We start from the raw sequence: 24102 nt of genomic DNA, 5'->3' as shown, positions 1-24102 counted from the left end.
ACGCCCTTTGGCACTGCTTTGAGAATCTCCTCTTCGAGGCCAAATCCAGTGGAGCGTGTTTTGAAGAGGCAGCTCTAGCACCGCTTCCCCTTCCCTGCCGCGCTGCCTCGCTGGCTCGTCTCAGCACTGACTCCCATTAGGAGCAGCTCTAAAGGTTTAGGATCAGACTATGAAGCTTGGATTGTGGGCTTCCCAGCTCACAGAGCCCGGATGACTTTTGCTAGCCTGGCCAAAGGCTGCTGTGAACTTAAAGCAAATAGCTGGTCCAGAATAACATTATGCGTAGAGAGATGCTTGTATTCTGACAGAAGGGGATGTGTTGCTGGGGAAGGTTAATCTAGTTGCAAAGTGGATTTGGCTAATCAGTGGAGGAGCAAGTACTTGTTGCAAGTACATTGGAAAAAACAGTTCTTGCCAGTTTTTAACTGGGCTATTTAATTAATAGTGTCAGATCAGACTCATCGCTGGCTGCTGCAGTAACGCTGAGTTAGTAACCTGGCTGGCGCTGGGCTCAGTCAGCAGTGACATCTGCCCAGGGAAGAGCTGGACGCTTCGTTAGCAAAATGACGTGAGGAGAGACCCAAGTTAAAAGGGCTTTTTGGTTTTGGTGCTGCACTGCCAGAAACATCTGACTTTTGTCTGTGCAGGTATTTGGCTCCTCAGCGTACTATGGAAAATGTTGATGAGCCCACTCAGAGAAGCGCTTTGAAATGTGAAGGTGAAGTAGGTTCTCGGTGCATCACTGCCGTTGTCCTCTACCATGAATAGTTCTTCCTTCTCATGTTTTGATGTTTCCTTCCCACTTTCTGTCCCATCCCCACCCTGATATGCCCATGCACATCATTTTGTGAAGCTCAACAAGCCGAACTCCTCCAGCCCCTCTTGATGTTGCAGCTTTCCCTTCCCCGATTATCTTACTAACCCTGCTGTGCATCAGGCTCTGCTCAGATTTCTTTCTTTTGACCAGATTTGTATCTAGTAATCCGGATGAGATTTTTTCAGTGTCTTGAACAAGGGCACTAATATTTCCTAGGAACAAATTTGCCATTTTCACAGCCATGGCATAGCACTCCTTTAGTCCTCCTGCTCTGTGAACTTGCCAAAATTCTGGAAAAGCAAACAAGCATAAGCCAAAATTTTATTCCTCGTTCTGTGTGCATTTGTTCTCATGCTAATGCTGTTTGAGGACAAAATACAGCTGTGCATCAACCAATGCAAGAGCAACACTGTCCAGAGCCACAGAAATAGCTGATGTGAGCTGTAAAAATGTGCCTTCTTTGCAAGTGGCAAAGCTTGGGGTGAATCCTTCACCTGGTCTCCAGCCTGCTGACTTGAATCCTGCTGAGCTCTGGTTTTAGTGGTAAGTGCAGAAATAGCAAAGTAGCAAAGAAAACCCTCAGCTTTTCCTTCAGGCTGGAAGATTCTGGCTTCCAAATGACTGCAATGCAAAGATGTAAATAGGTGTAGTTTGGAGAAACGGTCTCATATGGTGGTAGGAAACCAAAACTGGAAACCAAGTTAGCCTGCTAGCGGTTTGGGGTTTCCTAAGCACATTTATAGCAGGTGTATCTGGAAGCTTTCAGTACATTTGAGCATTATGAGAAATCCCTTTTACATAGATGCCCATGTTTTACAAATTAATCTTATGCTGTGAAGGGAGAACCCAACAGGAATGAGATTTCAGTGGGATTTCCCACAGACAGAAAAAGGGACCAGGATGCCCACCAAGGGCTGGCCTGAAAAGAGGTCGTAGCACAGCTGATCTGGGGAAAACCAGTGGAAGTGGGTAGTGAACTACCTCCCAGGACCTGGGCACGTGTCCAGATCTGGAAAAGACCAAGGGCTTAAATCCTGAGTGCCGTGTACCTGATTTCCCAGCGCGTAGATAAAAACTGTGTATGTAGTTGCCCATTGAGATCTCACAGTCCCCAGCTTTACGCCTGTGCCGTTCAGAAAATCTACAGTGACATTTGAATATAGATTAGCCTGGATTCTACAGTATTATAAAATCATCAACATTACACCCGTGGCATAATTCAGAGGCAGTTGTCACAAGAGGCAGAAATCAAGGTGAACAGCGCAGGTCAGAGCTGGCAAGGGGAAAGACCTAATACCATGGCGAGAAAATTTACAGAACTGCGTTGTTTTACAGCTGAAAACAAACCCAGGAGTTCTGTACAGTCCTGCAGACAGGATTTATCGTTAAAAATCAATTGTGCTTTCATGGAAAATCCCAGGTGACTATGTTTGCTTGCAATTTTCCAATCAAAATGAAGCTCAGCTGAAACACACAGTAAAGCTTGGGCTATTATAGAGCTGTCATCGTCTAACTGAAATAAATTATTATATTCAAGTGAATCGAATATTCCCGGTAGCATTTGGGTACATGAGCATCTACCTAATTCTCTGTGTGTTTCAATTATATATATATAGTTGGTGAAGTCTAAAAGCTACAAATCAGTTTAGTTTTTCTAGATAAGAATTGAAATGGGCTTTCTGCCCCCCATTATGTTGCAGGTCCTGATGAAAATCTGTGTCATGAGCGATGAATTAAGACTAAGGATGTGAGGTGAAGGGGTAGCGGTAACAAACAGCGAGGGAAGAAGCAGAAACTATATTCTTTCTTCCCATCCTGCCTCAGCCTTGCTCAGGACAAGGCTGAGACAAGCATGTGACAGAAAGGATCAAATACCTTTGAGACTGCTTAGTGTGGTCTACAAGATGGATAGCTAGATACAAAGATGTAAATATGTTCAAATATAGATACGCATACAGCTAGATTCAAAGCATAGGTGGATACTGATATAACACAGACAGTCATCAATAATACCCACGTCTCTACTTCCAAATAAATTGCGGTTTATATGAATTATTCCATTATATCCTGTGGGTATATGTACCTCGATATAAAAAAAAAAATGTGGTTTCCTTGATAGAAGTCTCTTACTAATAGACCGCATTAATCAAAACGTAAATTTACAGTGGCTTTTGTTTTGCTTATTTCCTTTCAGTACATTCATTTTCAAATTATCACCAAATTAATCATGTACAGTGCTCTAAACCAGGTGCCATTTGGTGAAGCAGTTCTGGTTCCTCTCCATTACACTGAGCCTTGGTTATTAAGGTGCAGTTCAAGGCTGTGTTTAGCCTGATTCTGTCCTGAATCTAATTGCAATCAGCTAGATTCTTCCTTGTAAATGGGTCAGTCACACAGAAAAAACATCAAATGTAATCTTGAGATTGCAAAAAAAAAAAAAAAAAAAAAAAAAGAGGGGAAAAAGAAAAAAGAAGATAATTTTATTTGTCTTCATTGATACCTGCCTAGTGGTTAAAAGAAGGATTAAAATGAGGTCATTAAACTTTCCTTGGAGACAAAACCCAGACCTCAGTGGTAATATGATTAATCAAATATAAAAGTGAAGCTACCCTGAATGAATAACTCATTTTTATAAAATATCTAATTACTGAAATGTCGTCTGCTGCAGAAAAAGAAGGGGGGGAAATTAATTGCAATAACAATTCAAGAAGATAAAGTTTTTCTGAATTAGGTCTACACAAGAAGCTAAATTGAGTTGATTAAGTAATTTTGGTTTCAGGAACACCCTTGATGGAAGTTAGCAGTAATGAATTTTTCAGACCTCGAAGTTTAAAATTGCCAAAGACCAGTGATTTAAAAAAATGGGAGCAATAGTTCCATTACAGATTTCAATTTTCTGACACCAAAAAAAAAAAAAAAAAAAGCTCTATTGGTCTGTCTCGAATTGGACACATGTACTTACTGCTTGGTGTAAAACCGAGAGTAACATAACCTCCTCTCATAACATAACCTCATTAATGCTCTCATATCTCACATATCTACCCATACCAGCATTTCTGAAATTTATCTATCTGTAGTGTTTCTTTCAAATTTGAATGATTTTTTTCTAGATTATCTGCTTCTTTCTGGTTTTGGATACATACTAAATATCCTTAATTCTCCTCTTGAGCTCAGACCTGGCCTTGGAGGGTGCAATTCGGTTGCCCAAATGTGGACACCCAGCACCATCCAGGAGGTCCCTGGTTATGTGGGACGTCCACACAGCCCTGGCAGGTACCTCTCATCTGCCAGATGTCCCAGGCAAATACCCATTTGTAGTGGATTATTTCATTATCTTAAAAATACACAGCATCTCGGGTGCTGATGCGAGGCTGAGAAATTTAAATGTATTTTGTAACTTCCATTATTGCAAGGCACTGAAATAAATCCCCTTCTGAAGTTGTCTAACTTCCTTCGGTCGGCAGGTTTTTAATTCTTCGATATTCTCTTGCCTTAAAAACAGTTGCTTCCAAGGGATGTCATTTTAAGAGGATATATATCTGGAATTTCATTAAGCACATTTCACTTATGAAATCTTTAGTGACATGCGGGGGGGAGTAAGAGATTTAGCAAAGAATTTTGTAGTGCTGTGAGTTTTCTCTTATCAAATATTTCTAACTGTCCGGGATGTCTTCACTCTTTACAATTGTAGAAAAAAGGGCCAGAACACACAGAACAGCTGGAGTTGAAATCAGATAGGATGGCTAAAAGTTTTCATATAGTTTTTTGAACATGGTAGAGTTTTTCAAACTGTGCAGCTTAGTGCAATAACATTATTTAATTGACAGAAAGTCACAGAGAATAAATACAAACATTTTCCTTCCTAAGTTTACAAGTATAGTGATTCCCTCTTTGACCAAATATCCTCCCATTTCTCACTGCATTTCTCTTCTCTGTCACATGTGCTTTGACTTTCCTGTTATAAAGGAAATTTCAGTGAGAAGCTTCTTTCTCGTGGCAAGCCAGATGAATTAGCCAGCCTTTGATTTACTCTTTGCTCTGAGTTACTGTAGGCAGGCGGGCAGGCGTGTTTCTGTAACACCAGATTTTAGGGACTCCATCAGTAGGTGAACTCGGGCAGGTTTCCCCCTCATGCGGGTTCAAGCTCTCACCCCATGAACAGATGTTGTCCTGATGTTTCATGCAGCAGTAAGGACATAAAAACTTGGCCACTGTGGCACTAGCTCAGGAAATCACATCTTTAAACCACAGTAGCAGCACTTTACAATAAAACACACGCTTTGGTGCCTTTCTCCTACAAGGATGCTGTGTTCAGGCAGGAGCCCGGTTTACGACCAGACCTTGTGGGTTTTCCAGTGCCTGATTGTGGTGTTCAAATCCAGTCATTAAAAAAAATATATATATATGTATATCCCCCTGTGTGCTAATTCTGATTGTAATCTGGAAACAACAGAGATTTCAATTGCAGGGCAGCAGAGGTTTGAGCTGGAGTCAGCGTGCAGACTGGCTGAGCTGTGCTACACAGAAAACTTGAAAAAAATCTCAATACCAGGATTATAGTGTACATTAAAAATTCAGTTTCAGTCCTCTTAAAGTTTTCCCTTCCCCAAAAATCTGTCTTCAGATCCCAAAGGCACATGAGCAGCCTTTATATGCCTTAAAATCTGAAAAAAAAAAAAATTAAGAAATCATTATGAGGAGTGGGCAGTTAATAAGAAAATCCCAAACCAGGCTTATCAGCTTAAGGCCCTTCTTTATGAAACTTTATTACAGGTGCCTGAATTGAAACATCCTCTTCCTTGCACATTTCACCAAGAAATACAGGGTCAGACCTGTGGAGTATGTTTTACTTGCTTGGGAGCTGAACTCTGTCACACAGTTTTTGTCTGTCTGGCTTACATGTAAATCAGGAAAAATGTGTTTTCAAAATTTTGTTCAAAACAGAGTTAGATTGTAGTTGGACTCGATGATCTTGAGGGTCTCTTCCAACCTGAATGATTCTATGAGTCTGCTTTGCAGTTTGAAGACAGAGAAAGAAATACGAGGCTTGACATGCCAACAGATGAATGAACGTCATCCTCTTTTAAGGAAAATGGTTATTTTAGAGGGTAAGGGCAAAGGACACGGTCTGCAGTGGGAAACATCTCCTGCCACGCTGGTGATGCACAGGACACTAGGGCTGTGTTGGCAATTCCAGGTCAACGTCTCCAAGCTGCTCTTGGCCTTTGGGATGATGGGCTGTCAGCCATTGTAAAGCAGCGACCTGTCTGTGCAATAATGTTTTATTATATAAATGCATGTATATAATGTTTTTTTTTTTTAAGAATAAGGCATTGTAGGCTGTTGCAGCTGTTTTTAAATCTATGCCTCTGTTTAAAGGATAGCATTGCTAATTACACCTGACAATCAAATAGTCTGCAGACGGGTATCAGATACCTTTTCCTGCTGTTTGTTCTGTAGGCAAGAAACAAAGGTATGTTAGACAAGAGAACAAATGAAATGTTCAAAGGATTCTTGTCTAAAATTGGAAAATAAAAGGCTACGCTATCAGATCAGAATTTTAACATATACCGTTTCCACTCGCTCCCGAGATATAATCTTTTATTGTTGAGTATAACCATTGTTAAAGGTCACTGTTGCAAAGGCTACATCATTTAGATGAGATGAGATCCCATTTTGGATAAATTCACAATTTTTCTTCCTAACAAGGAGATAGTATCAGGATTTGAATGTACAAGAGTGCCGGGTTACAGATTAAAGGCTTTTGTGTTCTGGAAACCGCACTATGCCAGATTTCATGAGTTTCAGTGAGATGTGCAAGTCCCCAAAGTCAAGTAGGTTGATTACAGGGGTTCTTTATAGCCTTTGAAATACAGATAAAGTACAACTATCCTACACGGGGTTAATGTAGAATTTTTTTTCCTTGACAAGGCCATATGCTTTTCCAAGGACATAATTTTAATCTCCTTTTAAACCTTTCATATGAATGTTGTAAAAAGGTCCTTTGTGTTCTAATGCATTTTTATAAAATATCTAAATTTCTATGCAAAGTTTGGACCTCGTTTTATAAGATATATTTATCTGGAAATGGTTATCTTGCAGCAGAATAGGGTCTTGTGTCATCATTTCTGTGACATCTTTTCATACTGTCACAAGAATGTAACATCTGATAATGAAAAAAAAATTAGTGCTCATTGTCAGACATGCGAACTTCTTTTTTCTTTTTTTTTTTTTTTTTTTTAATATCCTTTTACTATTATGTGTTCTTGTCTCTGAACTCCTGGCAAGTACTCTTAGAGTCTTTAAACCCAAGTGAAACCTGCACATTCCTTCCTCACAACAGGGAGTCTGAAATGAGAAGGTTTTCTTCTGCTGCTTTTGAAAGAAAGAATATTGCTTTCTTTTCCTCTGTTCTGCTTTGTCTTCATATTAAAGAGTAAAACTTGTCATTTAATCCAAAACTGGTCATAACTTGAGATTTTGAAAAAAATAACACCAGGAAAGACAAAGCGTAAAGCCAACGGCTGTCATCAGCTGCAGGAACACGATGGATGTTGTTTACACCCCATCATAAGACCAGCTTCAGAAGTGTAAAATTTAGGGCTTGCTTTTGTTTTTCAAACCCATCGTTTTTCAAACCCATCCAGTAGAAGTGAAACTGTCACGTTGAACCACGCTGAATGTTGCTCGTCGTTCTGTGTAGAAACTCCCAATAATCAAGTGGATGGTCTGGCTCCACCATACACAGAGCTGTGAGAGCTCTTTTGCAGGCAGGTGAGGCATTTTAATAGCACAAACCGCTGGCGATGAAGGCAGAGCTTCCAAAGCATCCTTTAAAAGTTGGTGAGACAATTGTCGTGCACTTCCCTCCGCTCGGCCGGGCAAGGCTGAGTCCTGCAGCCCCAGCAATTCCTTTCTGAATGAGCACGGTGGCAGCTGGGCCTCGTACCAGCGGAGCAAAACCGCGAGCTGGCAAAAGTGCATTGAGCTTTACAGATAACGTTTGGGGAAGCATTTGCCACGTGGCGTATAACTAGTCTGAAGTACGACACGCATACGTGCGTTGGCTGTGGAGCAGATCCAGGTGAACGTGAAGTTGAAGCAGGGATGCTGCAGTGCAGGGGATGTTGTGGGCATGAGCCTGAGACTCTGATGCAAAGAAGGTTATGTCAGGGTTTGTGGTGGGTTCAGTGCAGAGCAGGGGTGCCCTGGGCTGCCTCTGAAATAAGTGAGAATGTCCCTTCCAACTGAGGACATTCTGCGATTCTATTTAGAGGGTGATCGTCATTCAAGACCGGACCAAAGCGAGTAGTTCTTTAACAAAACATGATTAAGAAATGACCATCTCAAAATCTGATTGGCACATAAAATATCGTTGAGTGCGGGGAGGCTTTGTGGGGGTTCAAGTGGTCTCTGCTGCACAACGACCACGGTGGAGCGAGAACCTGGAGGTCACTGCTTGGCTGTCACAGCAGCCGAGAGCCAAGTCTGACCCGTACGGTGGGTTAACTTGCAGACCCGGTACAGTCATCCATATAGCAAGCGATATTGGAAATTAAAGGTCAGAGAATTGATAGTAAGACTTAAGAAAACAGCAATTAGGCTGCGAGGAAGAAAAGCTAAATTACTGGTAGTAGAAGTAAGGGGTGGAAAAAAAGAAAATTATCGATCTAAATATCAAGTTGGCAGATACACAGAGCACAATCTAGATGTTTTTTACACCTCTGGGCTTACTCAACCCTCACAATAAAAAATGCAGGCCTATAAACATGGAATAAGAAGCAATCAATTAGGATGGCATTTGCTTGTTTCCATGCCGCAGCTGGGCAGGCACATCACAATTAATGATTTATTAGGAGATTTTCATGGGGGGTTTTTTTCCCATTTTACACAGATTTCTGCAACCAGGCCGCAGTTGTGTATTAATCTGCCTGCTATTCAAGCATCTTTGTTAAATATCGTGCGGAAAAAGTAAACAGTTGGTTTGTGAGCCAGCGCTCGGCTGGGAGGATGCCCTGAAGCGTGGGTCGGTGCCCAGGCTGGGTCCTGCTCGCACACTGGGCAAACGCAGCCCAATGTTTGCTGGGTCACCTCAGACCCAGAGCTCGCTGTGTAACAAGGTTCCTGGCAGCAGAAAGCGGTGGGAGGTGGGACACCCCCCGCCACGTGCGCTCACACATTCTCATTTTGGTTTCTCTCAGCCCTGGGGACCAAAAGAGAAGACACAGCACTTTGCAGCAGCCATAGCTGTCAGGGGAAGGGCTCAGAGTCTAATAAGAGGACTGAGATGACCTTATTCTTCTGCATTAATCCATAGCTATAGGTCATAAACCGCTATTTCTCTAGGCAATTCAGCCTTCGTAAACTACTTATGCCTGTAATAAACATTGTGTCATCATTAGCAGATCTTTGAGACAACATGAAAATCTTTCCTGCAGGCATTTGTGTGAGCAAGTCCTTGCTTTCACAGCTTTTAGTAAAAACAGCTAGAAAAAAGTAAGAACATTGGGGGGAAAAAGGAATTTCCTTTAGAAGGCGGCCTGAATAATTATCTTTGTATTCATCCGTCTCAATTCCACACCTCCCTAGGAGTGGCTGCAGTGAGTTAATTGGTTTTACTCTGCTGTGTGTGGCTTCACTGCCCAGACTCCAGATTTATTGCACGAAGTCAAGTCATTGTGTGAATTCATCATTTGTCCCCCCCACATCAGTCCCTTTCTCCTCTGGAGTGATATTTATCTGGGCGTTTATATGCTGTCAGGTACTGAGTGAGATGAAAGACAAACTCTGAGATTAACCAATTTTAGTATAATCTGATGCAACCTGAAAATCAGAATGAATTATTACCTTTTCAGCAAGACATGACTTCAGACAGGCCAACTCTGGAGGAATGAGAGAACGACTTTTGCCCGCACAGGCTTTTATGGGAAGGGAAGAAAAAAGACCCTACAGAATTTAAGGATTTAAGAATTTAGGAAATTCTTCCCCGTAAGGGTGGGGGTGCCCTGGCACAGGCTGCCCAGAGAAGCTGTGGATGCCCCATCCCTGAAAGAGTTCAAGGTCAGGTTGGACGGGGCTTTGAGCAACTGGTCTGGTGGAAGGTGTCCTGCCCAGGGCAGGGGGGCTGGAACTTGATGATCTTTAAGGTCCTTTCCAACCCAAACCATTCTATGATTCTATGATTTAAGAACATGCTGCACTCAGAACAAATCCTTATCTGAGAAGGGAAGCAAGGTGTGTAAAAATCAACCATAGAAATCCTTGTGAATGGTCTTTAAAAAACGCACCGTTGAAATCAAGGACTTCAAATGTAACAATCGAAAATGAAGCTAAATGAAATACTGGGGAATATGAATAAATGCTACAAGTGTAGGTCAGGCACTACGTTATCATTCTTATGTTTACTGCAGTAGCTCCTCCGCTGCCCATTGTTTTAACTTGTTTGAATAGATATGCTTCTCTTTATTTGAAAATCAGTCGTAATCTTATGAAAGAGAACTTAGAGCACAGGGAATGCTGCAAAGCAGCCTAGTGAAAGATGGTATTGTTCATTATCTTAAATTACTCCAGGGTAGGGAGGGAATGACATTAAAGAAGTGTGGGTAGCTTTGAGCTGCCATCCTTCCTTTAGCAGATGTAATTTAATGTGATTACTTAATTTTATTAAAGGTAAAGACAATTGTGGACAATACACATTACAGCATTTACTTCTAATAATGATAGTGGAGGAGTGTTAGAAGAAGAAAAGACAGGCTCCGGTTTGTATTCCCAGTAGCTGCTGATCTGTAGCAGATGAAAATTGTTCTGTTCTTCATGGTGCATCTCTCCAAGATTTGCTTCTTAACCTGAGTAGCTTTGGATGGCTCCTTTCATTCCAGTGAAGATGCTCTGTTCTCGTCAGAAAAAATGCCAAATATTTTTAGGACAGATGCATAACAGAAAAGAAAATAACCCAGGTAACAGGCAATATCCACCCTCAGTGCTACATAGGATGGATCATTCCCTAACTACACCTAATAGGTATCAACAACAACTGGATGAACTCCTGGATTGCTCAGTATGTGCCCAGCATTGTGGTTTTCACCCTAATAGACCATTGGGATCTTCCTCCATATTGAGATATGCTTGCGTATTTAGAATTTTTAATATACCTATTCTTAAAATATGTCTTGCAGTAAATTTTATCGCTATGGGCTGAAAATGGATGTTGTGCTGGCTTTTACGGAAGCTGCTGTAAAATCCGTTGGCGATTGTGTGGGATTTTTCCATGTAGCCCAAACTCATTGGCAGCACCTGGGTTATGATGATCTAAAGGTGCTCAGCAGCCTATAGGACCGGCTCTCTTAAATGTCTGAAATACAGCTGGCGGCTTCCTCGTGATGAGTTAATTCTGTTTGATTCTGCAAGGCACAAACCCAGCGGTAACGGACAAAAAATTGTAGTCCTGGGTCAAAGATTTGAGATGGTTGCAAGAAGTGTTTAACTCCTTTGAAATTACAATACGACACCTTGATGTCAGCAGTGCAGCCACCTCCTAAAAGAGACCGGGGGCTCATCAGCTCGTCATTGCTGGCACGCCATACAACATGAAGTTAATGTAACGGGCAATAACTAGTGTGGATTTAGTAAGAGACGATCCTGCTTAACTAATCTCCTTCAGTTCTTCGGAGCGGCTTTCAGACAAGATTGGTAATAGGAGTGTACATATGACATAATCTAATGGATTTTTCAAGAGGCTTTTGATACATTTCCATGTGATATCTCCCCTGCTTAAGCTGTGTGCCACGGAGATTCCAAATTGGGCAAGAGAGTGGGTAAAGAACAAGTGAAATCATGGGAAATAAAGAGAAAAGAAGATCGGTAGTGTATACTGGAATTAGAATTATCCTGCAGCTTCCCACTGTTCTTCCTCACTGCTCAGCATGGCTGGAAAGAGATGCCATCTGCATTCGCTAATGAAAACTTGGTTAGGACAGGTGTGTAACAGAAAAGAGGACAAAATGCCATTCAGGATACCACTTTAGGGCAAATTTAGATTTACATTAGCATAAGGCACATTGAATGTTTTTGCTGTCAGTGATGGAATAATATATACTAAATATAAGCACACGTAACCAAAAGGCTCCAATGGATGGGTGTGGGTTAGGAGTGGGAAAGGACCCTTGTGCTAACAAAGGATTGATTTATTATCATTTACATAACCTGACATTTGTGCACACCAAAGGCCAGATTTTCAGAAGTGCAGTTTGGGGCCAGGATTTGGGTTGCAGACTCAGAGCCAGCCATTCCCGTCGTTTCCCCGGTGCTCAATTTGCCATATGTCAATCAGAGTGTTGATTTGCAAGTGCTGCTAATAGGCGATGCTGGGAGATGAGGACAGTTGAAAATTTGGGAATATGTCTTACTGGCAGCTTATGAGCCCCAAACAGTGGAAATATTCACAGGCCAGGATCCCTGATCAGCCATATGATAAATCAAGGACTGGAAAGCAGAAAAGAATGCGGCTAATACATCAGGACATGCCTGAACTGGACACGCTCCATGAAAATCAGTGCTAAATGAGAGAATTAGGCACCAGGAGAGGCTGTGGCAAAATCACAAGAAACACTTTAAATAATGAGACAAAATCAAATCAAGGGCAAGAAAGAAAGAAAAATGAAGTAAAATCACTGAAGAAGCAATAAAATGCCATCATTGAAATCTGAGTGAGGCAAAATACCTAAGGTTAAAAGGACACAGTCATCCTAAAAAATGCACATTTTACTCTGCCATTTTTACCTGCTGTTGTCAATTAACTCTCTGATTGCTGTAACGGAGCAAGGGTGTCAGGAACGTTTTTTGTTCATTTACTTTGAGCATTTCTGAAACTTGGGCAGTGGCTGGGTGGTGGCAGGTTTGTTCTCCTTTGGGCTGAGAGGTGAGACTCAGCTTTGAAAGGTGTGGAAAAATACTCAGAGAAAAAATAGGAAAACCAGAAGCGAGATGTGTCACTCAAAAGATACAACCGCATGGTCCTCTCCATGGGACTGCTTTCCTGGTCGGTGTACTGGGGGAGGGAAGGCAGCTGTGAGGAACAGCAGAAATCTCCCACCATGAGTTGAACTCGATGATCTTAAGCATCTCTTCCAACCAAAGTGATTCTATGACTGCTCCTGTCTTTTATTTGCAGTATTCAGGAGAAGTACCTGAGAACAGAGTGGAGGTTGTGGTGGCCAACCTGACGGTGATGGACCGGGACCAGCCTCACTCCCCCAACTGGAATGCCGTCTACCGCATCATCAGCGGGGACCCCTCCGGCCATTTCACCATCCGGACAGACCCCGTCACCAACGAGGGCATGGTGACCGTCGTGAAGGTGAGGGGAGAGCCAAAGCAAATCCGTACTTGTCACCCTTTCAGCTAGCCGAGGGATTGCCAGCAGACAGATGTCCGCGGTTGTTTCTTGCCTTCTCCACCTGGGAATACGAGTGCTTGAATCTCTTGTTTCCCACCTCTGTGCGGATGTCCTCAATACTTTTACTTCAAGCTTATGCCACTGGTTCTGGGTTTCCTAGCTCAGCCCAGCCCACCGTGAGCTCCGACAAAACTCTCAGATGCTGAAGGCACCTCCCAGCATCTAAACCCGACCTCTGTGTCCTGCTCCTCCTGAGCTTTTTGAGCGCTGTAAGAGGGAACGGTGCCTGGGCTGAGCCGGGCTGGTTTGGGGCAGAGGCTGCACCTTCTCCTTTTTGAGCCAGGAAACACCCTGATAGCTGCGAATCAGGGTTAGCGTCGCACGGCAGGGGATCGGTGGAATGATCCTCTGTGAAAGCAGGGAGTGCAGGAGAGATTTCAGGAGAACTGAATTTCCTGGTAACAGAAGGAAAGGAGAGATTTTCCTCTGATTGAGTTGCTTGGCAGAAGAAAGTTGGAGAAATTTTCCTTTTCCTAGTATCAAGCGATAAACACACAGAATGGGCCAGATCCTCAGCTCAGAACAGCTCCACGCCAGTGAGAGCCACTCCCCAGGTTAGATCAGCGGAGGATCTTGTCCAAAAACTCTGAGAAATAAGACTGTAAATATCCACTGTCTCTTTTTTTCTCCATGCATTGCCTTCAGTGTTGGGAGAGCTATAACACTCAAGGTATCTGCAGCAAGTGTCAAATTCTGTTTCCCTCCTTGCCTTTGAAGAACATGACTTTATTTTTGTTTGAGCATTCGCTTCCCATTCAGTTCCTGAGGCCAGCAGCCTGGGCAGCGAATGCTTCTGCAGTCATGGCACACGGTCAGGACATAACCAGATCTGTTCAGCGTTCACTGAATCCCTTCCCAGATAAGGTGCCTGTGGATGCTCCCTCTGACTGCCAAAAAAGCGAAGGCATCACAAACAGGCTGCTGTGATCTGTAGGAGATGGCACGACACGCGCCATGAAACACTGTGATGGACAAAGCCTGCGTCTTTTGATAAGTCTGGCCATCTCTAACAGAAAGTTTTAATCGACAACTTAGGATGAAACACTAATGTTTAAAGAGCAGCGTGATTTAAGAGTAGCTCTGTGTTGAAAAAAAGAGCTCTGCTCCCTCGTAGCTAATCACTGCAGTCGTTCTTAATACGTGCGGTTTGGGTATGAGCAGAAATGACATCAGTGAAATGCCAGAGAGGTTACGCTGGTAGGAACGTGTGAGCCTGTGAGCTTGTCCTGTTCTCTGACCCTTGGGCTGTGCGTCTGTGTCTGCAGATGCCACTCTGCTGAAACTCCAAGAGAGACATCATCTTACCTGCTAGATGGTATTTCAATAGAGTCCTTTTATTTATTGCTCTGTAATGACAGTTGACAACCTTATCGGGTGCAACATTACAAAACCTCTTAAAGCTTAGCGGTAGTTCTAGACGTGTGTATGTGGATGCATATATGTAAGTAAGTATCCGTATGTATATATTTCCTGCTTTAACAGAAAACATTCAACACAGTAAAATGCATCAATTTAACTTCCATTGGCATCAGCAACCAGTCTGAAATCAAAATACCAACGTTTTCACTGAGAGCAGGGGAGGACCCCTTATTTTTAATCTAATAAAGTGTCACACCTGTAGTTTAAAGGCACATCAAAGTTAACACCAGGGGATTTACATGATCATCACTGCTACAGCAGGACTTCAGCATAATGAACCGTCCCTGATTCAGAACTTGCAGGCAAAAAGCAGGGAAGATTTGTCAAGACGCCGTTGATGCTGGTGTTGACTTTCCACTGCTGTGTAACCCACAGTGATCACAATGCAAAGACCCACGTGAAAATCCTGTCTTGTCAAGCTGAGCTCAAAGCTTGAAATTGCACTGAATATCTTCACTATATAACCTCACTTGATCCTCCTGGGCACCCAGAGTTTCTTACCCTTATCAAGCCGGGAGGCTTTTTTGGTGTATTTTCAGCAAGGAGAATGAGTGAAATTGCTTGTGATTAAATTTTCATGGTGAAGAAGGGAAGACTCTTAGGATTTCACCACCTTCTTTGAAATATTTTGTTCTCTGTTAATAAGTGAATATGCTTAAAGGTTGGGGGAATGTCTGCACGTCAAACTGGGTGGCCGATCAGATCTTGTTGGAGCAGTCTCTTGCTGGTTTGATCCTTGCTGTAGATTGAAAACACAGGTAAAAAATTAAGCCAAGTAATGAACCTTTTATTTACAGATCCTACATGGCTGGATTTTCATGTGGCTCTTTGAAGCCGCTTATATATAACTTCCCAGTGCTGCAAGCAAAGGAGTTTGTGTCTGGGCTACATCAGTCACAGAAACAGTGCAGGGAAGGACATTCTGTGAAGAATCCCATCCCTTCACCAGCAGTTTGGGGGCCAGAAATGCTTCCAAATCAAGAAGCCCTTTGGAGTTCAGATGATGCTCGTGGGAGCTATTTTGCAGCCGCTCTCAGCAAAACCCCATCTGCGGTTCCAGTGTAATCGCCAAAAATGTAACATTTCCTTTTTCTGTTCATGCCTTTCCAAACTATTTCCATAACTGTGCAAGACCCTAATCTTCAAAGAAATCCTTGATCAAGGGGAGAGAGAAACTTCCCACTCAGATGAGACACCACGGAGTCTGGAGACAATCTCCAAGAGCAGCAGTGGCTGCCCTGTGGCAGCCAGCTAAGAAAAATGTTATTATAAACTCTGCATGGATCAGAGCTGTGAATTTATAATGGAGATGCTTCCGAAGCTTCAGTTATTATTTGCCTCAATAATAACATATGATGAATTTGTTCACTTCAGTTAGAAGTACTTCGAGAAAAGGATGGCACGCAGCAGAGCCATTTGTGCCAGATCAGACACTGAACATCCAACAAGGTGTCTCTGCAAAGGTGCTACTTTTTAATTTCATATCATGTGGTTCTTGGACATTAAATTAAAAAGTAGGTGACAGTCCAGCACCTTCTTGTCCCGAATGTGCTTTTGCTCCTGCTGTTGGCCTGATCAACATGCAGCATTTTCGGTGAGATGCGTGGAGATGGAAGGGGTTAGTGCAGGGTGAAGAACACGGTGTGCTCTGTGCACCGTTATACTCAGAGGGAGACAGTTTTAGGGAGCAGATGTATGAACTGTCCTGGAAGAAACTGCTTATTACAATGTGAAAGAAGTTCTGCTGAGGGCTGGAACGTGTCTGGCTGCAAGGGGCTCCATGTCCCACCGGGGACAACAGCACAAACACTGCCGTTAAGAAACAGGCTCTTGATTTTTTTTCAAAAAAACATGTGAAATGGAACTCAGATGAGCACAGAGGGCGGGAAGCAGATCGGCTCTCTCATACAGACTGAAGCACAGTGGCCGCCGTGTCACCACGTGCCAGCACGTGGCACCGATGCCTCCGGGACAGTCTGTGCTGTGGGTGTTACTGGGTGATCCCAGTCCAGCCCCGCTCCCCGCAGCCCTGGTTTTGTCACTTCCAGAAGGGAGGGAAAGAAGCTGAGTGAACAGCTCTATGGGGTTTTTTTTGGGAGGGAAAAAACCCCTCCCTTGCATCAGGCCACATCCCAGCAGATATGTGTGTGGTCAGTGTGTCCTGCGCATCATGGGGCAGGGAGCCCGGTGGTTTCCCGCATCACTCCCCCTGGAGCTGCCCAAATCAGCGCCCCCCAGCTCCATCCGAGCCCCCGCGGGGAGGGAGGTGCGGACTGGCCGTGGGCAAGGCTAGCAAACAGGTCAGCACAAAAAAAGAAAATAAAAAGACCGGAGGAATATAAATTAGAGGGGTGTGAAAAGAAATTGAGGAAATGCATTAGTCAAATTGTTTCAAGGCCTTGAATAGTGTTTAAATGGGAACTTTTACCAGGCGTCTTTTCTGAATGCGGTACAAGTCCGTGAGTCAGTGCTGATGGGTGTACTGGGAATCTTTATGCTTCCTTCTATTTATTAAATGTTAGCCCTGCCTGTCAGGAAACGGTTTAGCAATAAGAACATTTGCACTTCAATCGAACAGAGATTCCACCGTTTTACCTTTTGCCCCTGAAATTTGTTTCTCTCATGTAGCCTCCTATGATTTGATTTCTCTCCTGACAATACTGGGTTTTAAGCAGAACATGGAAGCCAGATCTTGCCGATGTAAATCAGCGCAGCTCTATCGAAGTCAATGTAACTGTGGCATTTTACACCGTGAGCGAACGCTTTGCAGAGTCAGTGCTGAGAAGGTATTAGGCAGAATGGTTACGCTTCTAAATTTATAAATTATGGCAAAGTGTTTTTTAACAGGCAGAGGGGTGATCCTGCATAACTCAAGCCTCTCTGGCAGATGATTAGCCACTTCCCTCATAATAATTAGTGGGATGGTTTAGAAATTATTATTATACTGCGGTTCAGTCAGTTGTGCCAGCAAAGGCTTTTCACTCCTTCTGGCTCCTAAGACACGTCGTCTTTTTGTGTCTGTTGAAGAGAGATCTGTGGCCCCCCAACAGTGTAATGCATCCGTGGGAGCGTGTGGGCAACCTCAGGAGATCTTGGGGCATCTTGGAGAGGACGAGATGTCCCACTGGAACAACCTCCTGACGAGCAGGACCAGGCGTTGTTCCTTGCAGCTTCGCCTTTGCTTATAAATTCACTTAAGAGGAAAAATGAAGAGCACTTCAGGCTGATGAGTCCACATAGACTGTCCTAGCTACTTAGTCAGCAGCTTTAAATGCTATTAACGCTGTTAAGTACCTGTCCGGTCCTTCCTAACAGGCTCTGCCTGTTGCATTTAGAGCAGCCCTTGGTGGATTTGTTCATTCAGTGCTCAGCTAACACAGGCAGCTTCTTTTTTTGTAAACCACTTAGCACTGGAACAAAACATAGGGCAAGTCCACTCTGCCGTTTGCAATTTTTACTTTGTGGGGCTTTTTAAACTATTTGACCCTCCAGATACTGGGAGGCCAAATCCTGCACTGGATTGAAGCTGGTCTGGATGTACACCTTCAAAAGAACTGAGCTCAGGGGGAAGCGGGATGGGGCAATGACTTTGATATCATCTGCCTCCTGAATCTCGCAGCTTTCAGCCAGAAGGTAAAATTTATTCTCTGCTTGGCTCTATACTTGCTTGTTTGTTCGTTTTAGGCAGTCGATTACGAGATGAACAGAGCTTTCATGCTGACAGTGATGGTATCAAACCAAGCTCCCCTGGCCAGTGGCATCCAAATGTCCTTCCAGTCGACAGCAGGAGTCACCATTTCAGTCACAGATGTCAACGAAGCACCGTATTTCCCAACGAACCACAAGTTAATCAGGCTGGAGGAAGGGGTGCCGACGGGGACAGTCCTGACGACGTTTTCAGCGGTGGATCCCGATCGCTTCATGCAGCAGGCAGTAAGGTGGGAGACCAGGCAGCCGAGCGGGCTCGGGTACGGGCAGGGGATTCCAGCTGCAGAAATTGGGGGAGCAAAGCAGCTGAAAGCTAGTTCATAAACCAGCCGATGTGATACGAGTAAAATGCTTGGCAGGGACTGGCACCTTCAGTTGAGGGTTTGCAGATTATTCTGCAGGCTCGCAAACTCGCAATCCTCCCCGCTCCAGGTAAGCCGGACTCTGAGCGGCCGCTCTGGGGGGACCGACAGACTTGGCTCCGGCGTTCCAGGCTTGCAGAGGGACAGTTCGCAGCTGCAGGTGCCAGCAGTCGATAGCAAGGGGTCCCCGTGTCATTACAAAAGAGAGGTCAGGGCTGCATTGTACTCGGTGTTTTGTCTCTGCCTTGTCAAGAGATGCTTTTACCTGTGTTGTTCATGCACTTTATAAACACAGTGGTTTAGCAAAGGCAGCTTTGTTATTTCTGTTTTACCGGAGAAACCGAGGCACAGAAAGGGCTAGATTTCCAAAGGCAATTACTGGGATTCTAATCATGGCCTGTATTGCTTCCGGAGGATTCAGGTTCAACCTGGCGATAGGAGCTGTCAGCCTGTTCCGAGCAAAGCTCACTTGTAACAAACAGCTGCTGGATGGGCTTTTGAGATGACATATAATTAAATATTGCCGGGGCAGTCAAACAGCCATTCCTATGCCATTGACACTTGGTCTTTATCTGACTCATGCTGGTCTGTATAAAGCACCCAGCAGCCCTTCCCTGCTCTGCAGTGAGATTTGTTCTGACCTTCCCTTTCCCTTCAGACCAACTGCCAAAGGTAACCTCCTCGTTAGCTGCTTTCCCTGTGAATGCGATTCAGCTGGCAAAATTTTACCCTTCTATAAGTCAGGTGTTTGATCTAAACAGTTCAAGATCAAATTTAGTCCAAGCTGTGACCGGGAGGGTGTTCCTCACTGTGTTCTGTCCCCCCTGGGCAGACTGGGGACCGAATCCACGGTCCAGGACCCTGACTCGCACACCTTCCCTCCAGGAAATACATGGGCAGAAAATTGTGTGTGAAAATGAGAGTCCTTGTGACACGTTTCACAAGTGTTTCAGCGTCCATCTATGCAGCTGGAAATGCGTATCCTGCTCTTGGGTACTTCTAAACCCAGTGAAGTTTGTTTCTTTTTTACTCCCAGTTTGTAAGAACCACAGTGTTTTTTGCAAAACCTGAGTATACTATGTGACCGCAGCCAAGGCCACTTAAATTTACATCAGTTGTGACATTTCATGTCAGGAGGAGTTGGAAATATTTCACCTGGCACAGAGCTGTCTGGTCTAGAAAATGATAGTTTATTCACTGCCTCATCTTGTTGTCTTTAGACAGGTATTGTGACTTTGGAGGAGAGAGACCGTCCTAACTAACAAGCCAGTTTTTCTTATATTCTTTTTGAAATATTGGCCTTTGAAGGGTCTTTATTTCCCTGACGTCTGTACCAAGGCTGGTTTTCACAGGAGAGCACAGCTCATTTCTGATTGAATACTCCGTCTAACCCGGAGGTGGATGATCTGTAATCCAAACGAGCGTCTGCCATTTCTAGGTGAAGAACTGTCTCTGCTGAGCCGTTCCTGTGCACGGACAGGGTCTTGTAAGGCTTTCTGTGGATATGAACAGCCAGTTACTTGAGTTGTTTTTTCTTAGGGCTCCCAGGACACACATTTTGTTTATCCACCAGCACTTTGTTTCCAAACCCAATTACAATCTCTCTTACTCCCTTTTAATCAGGACAGCCCCAGGCCAAGGCTTTGCAAGAAGCACTGGGACGTTGTTGGGGACCTGTCTTTGTGAGCTGTGCAAAGGATATTTTGTTTTTTCCTTCACAGTTGGCATTGATGAGTTAGGAAAAAAGATATCCAAAAAGCTAAGCCTACAGATCCATGGTAAGCACTTTGCAGAGAGCTGATCCAGCAGCTAGAGCCTTGCATACAGTTCTCAGTCTCTCTCTAAATAGACTTGGATGAAATAGAGTTTTTACAAATAGAAGATAAGGGAGCAGGAGCATCTCCAGTAAAGTACAGCTTGGCATGGCCAATGTCACACCTCAGGTTATCCTCATTAGCCACAGACACATTCACAAAGCCAGCTTTGAAACTGGATCCCTGGCCGTTTAGCAGAGAAAGGGCAGGAGGCTCTCAGCAGTGATATTAAAAAGAAATGAAAACATCCCAAAGAGTCTAGCTCCATGAAATATAATTCTTTCCTTTGGCAGGGGCTTGTGCAGCTGTGTGTTGCTTTCCCACTCACGTGGATTGACACAGCTCAACTTTCACTTGAGTTTCAGCTTCAAACAGGCCATTTCTGCAAAGGGATATACACCAGAAGCCAGAAGTTCTCCTGCCTGCCTATCTAGCTGCAAAAAAAATTATATAAAACTATCTGCGGGTCTGAGCCACTCATTAAATAAGCTCAGCTTTTGTTTGCTTATTTCAGTATTTTATTGTTTGGCCATTTATTAGCTTCCATTTTAGGTAATAATGATCCATCTCAACTCAAAGGGTACAAAACTGAGAAGTAGAAATCAAAAGCAACAAATAACTTAAAATCAAGAAAATGAGTGAGAAAGGTAAAGAGAACATGTTGATCTGGAGAACACGGAAAAAGTTTGCCCAAAAAAACGAAGTTGATAGCTGACTGGGTAGGGCATGAACAGACTTGAACATGAATTCGACTGAGTGGTTGGGAGGCAAGTCTGCCGTTGGGTCTGTCCAGGGCTGGACCCAATGTCCTATCCCCAGGGCAACTGCTGCTGAAGATACAATTCTAATACAAAAGAGTGGCCTGAGAACTGCCATTCTTCCAGTGTGGTATTTCCCAAAGCGTTGTTTATTAGTGAAAACAGGAATATCCATGGCTTTAAGGGAAGAGCTATTTTAGGAAGGGCAACATTAAGAGAAGTAGAGAGCAGGAATCCGCCCTCTAATTCAGGCTCAGGAATGCAGTGGTCATCACAGACCCCATTTCTCCTGGGCTGCAGAGACCTCGGGCTGTGTCCACTCCCAGCAGCAGGAAGCTGGCGCGTAAGTGGCACTTACTGGAAAGAAAAACCTTTAAAAAGAAAGCAATAGAAAAATTGAGTAATTGTGGAGGTCAGAAACCCGATACTCAATTAGCGATTTGTTTGTCAACAAAACCAGTTATCCAAAGGTCCTTTAAATCATGGGTCAGGAGTCCAGAAAAACCTTATTTCAAGCGAAATTAAGGATATGTCAGTGAAAAGACTGCCATGTATTTATTTCCTTTCTCTGTAGATACTCTAAGCTGTCAGATCCTGCAAACTGGCTGAACATTAATGCCACAAATGGTCAGATCACTACTGCTGCTGTCCTTGATCGAGAGTCAGACTACATTAAGAATAATGTCTACGAGGCCACATTCTTGGCGGCTGACAACGGTGAGCCCAGGCTTCACATTGTTCATGCTTCAATAAGGCTCTAATGTGATGCATTAAGAGAAATGATGCCCTGACAGAGTTGTCAGTATAAGTTATCTTTTTCCCAGGTTTTTATGGTCAAAAATGTGAAAGTGGGACGGGAAATTGCTGGAGTAAATTAAATGTGCACAGTGTACGGAGAGTGTTATTAAGGGAAAGGGAGGGCAAATGGAAAATCGATTTGGGGAGTTCAGTGTAGCGGTGTAGCCTAAACTTCAAAAAATATAAAAGGGATGTGCTCTCCAGGGGCTGCTGAACACACCGGTCCTGGTAATCGTCCCAAAGGCACCGATCGGAGCGTGCAGGAATCCTTCCGTCAGGACACCAGAAATAATTGTAGGGGATGGCAGGAGGGTGTTAAAAATAAGCCAATCCATTGAACTGCTGTGGCTTTCGTGAGAGGTGCCTGTCTGTCATCGGAGCGAGTCTCTCTCTGTCCGCTACCGTTTCTGAAATGTCCAGCCATCATCACAGCATCTGGATTATCAGAGTCGCTGAGGCCAGTACGGACCTTCTCACAGAGGAGTCCTGTTCAGACTGCCTCTTCTCTCCTTGTTAAAGATCGCACAGCACTTTTGGTCAAAATCGCTCTGTGAACCTCCATACTGGCGTTACTCAAAGCCAGTCAGTCCATCGCTGCTGCCCTGGATTTATCTTCCTAGTTCTAATTAGGAGGAGTTGATGACTTTTTTGCTAACCATACCTAAATGTGGCTGTGCTGTTATTTCATTCATCAGTTCCTCCAGTTGGAAGAGGCTCTGTGGAGGTCTCAGTAGCTTCCCTGGGCAAGGAGAGGACCTTCCTCCCCCTCTGCCACCCTGCAGGGTGCTCACATCAAACCAGAGCCATGCTTCAGCAACACAATTCAGTCTAGGCTTGGCTGTGACCACCCAGGTATGTTGCTCATACTCTGTAGGTGCTTTCAGGACAGTTTCACGTTGGCTCTTGTCATCCCTTGGGCTGAAGGGTACCATGCCCATTATGAGCAGACACGATGGTGCTTACAGGGCTGATGAAAACTTGTTTCCTTTGGGGTTTCAGGCTTCACTTGAGTCATTGCACCCCGTGTCACAAGGGCGAGGCAAACTCCTGGAAAAGTTTCAATGCTGAGTAACAGGGCCAAGAAGCAAGTTTTGTCCCAGTAGGACTCTTGTGATCCCACAGACCCATCCTAAGCTTCCCTTCTGTGGAGGCATCCAGGGCAGTGAAATCCAAAATAGTCTTAAAGGGGTCTAGCAGCGTTCATCTGCAAGAGCCACAGGGCAAAACAGGTCAAATGAGTTGGCCAAGGCTATTCATAAAAGTAGTGGTAGAGCTCGAACCCATCAAACTAATCCTCACCATCTGACCTTGCAAATCCCGGGCACTTTGTAGAATGTGATTTGGAGTTAACCCCTTTCCTTGACTTCGGTGCTGATACTGCAGTACATCAGCATCTCCACATCCATCATTCAGCAGCTCACAAAGTGAGGACTTAGATAAATCTCTTTATTCTGAAAAATTAATCTATCACTGGTATGTTGCAGCCATTAAAATGCACATAAAGCAACATCTTATTTAAAATTCTGTCTAGAGTGCTTAGGATAACAGCTAAAGTTTCATCTAGGCCAACAGACTTTTCACATTTCTCCCAAGTTCCAGGTTCTCCGGTGTTACATATTCATCAAAGAAAGGCTTTGGGTCAGCAGCTTTGGTGGGAATTTTTCTTTCTTGAAGAAGCAGCAGCATCTTGTTTCCTTGAAGTTCTTTCAGCTGTTTTCAGTATATTATAAAGAAGCAGTTTAGCCAAATACTCTTTGGACATGCTCTCTTTCTGTCTTTGGGCTACAGTGCAGAGATATTCACTGTAAGAAGAGTTTTGGCTGCAACGTAAGGGGGAAAAAGAGGGAATCCTAAACAACAGCATATTTTTAGCCTGGTAGTGCCTCTCAGGACTGGTGGTTCGCATTCACTCCATCTCAGAGGTTAGACTGTGGGCCTTGTGTTCATCCCAGAAGATATTCTGGGTAACGTG

At 43.9% G+C, this 24102-nt stretch overlaps 1 protein-coding gene across 2 annotated transcripts in view; it reads left to right on the top strand.

Annotated features, from left to right (window-relative positions):
- The window catches only part of CDH4 (cadherin 4), a 431673-nt gene that overhangs the window by 396202 nt on the left and 11369 nt on the right, over window positions 1-24102 (top strand). For both annotated transcript variants that reach the window (XM_065645553.1, XM_065645552.1), the window contains exons 9-11: window positions 12987-13172; window positions 18375-18628; window positions 21907-22049. In XM_065645553.1, coding sequence (XP_065501625.1) covers window positions 12987-13172; window positions 18375-18628; window positions 21907-22049 — 583 coding nt within the window. The remainder of the gene's footprint in view (window positions 1-12986; window positions 13173-18374; window positions 18629-21906; window positions 22050-24102) is intronic.

The sequence above is a fragment of the Caloenas nicobarica genome, chromosome 15 (assembly GCF_036013445.1).
Source record: "Caloenas nicobarica isolate bCalNic1 chromosome 15, bCalNic1.hap1, whole genome shotgun sequence".
In the NCBI taxonomy this organism is placed as follows: Eukaryota; Metazoa; Chordata; class Aves; order Columbiformes; family Columbidae; genus Caloenas; species Caloenas nicobarica.
Note: the sequence above shows the minus strand (reverse complement) of the source record. Positions and strands in the feature narration are given on the sequence as shown.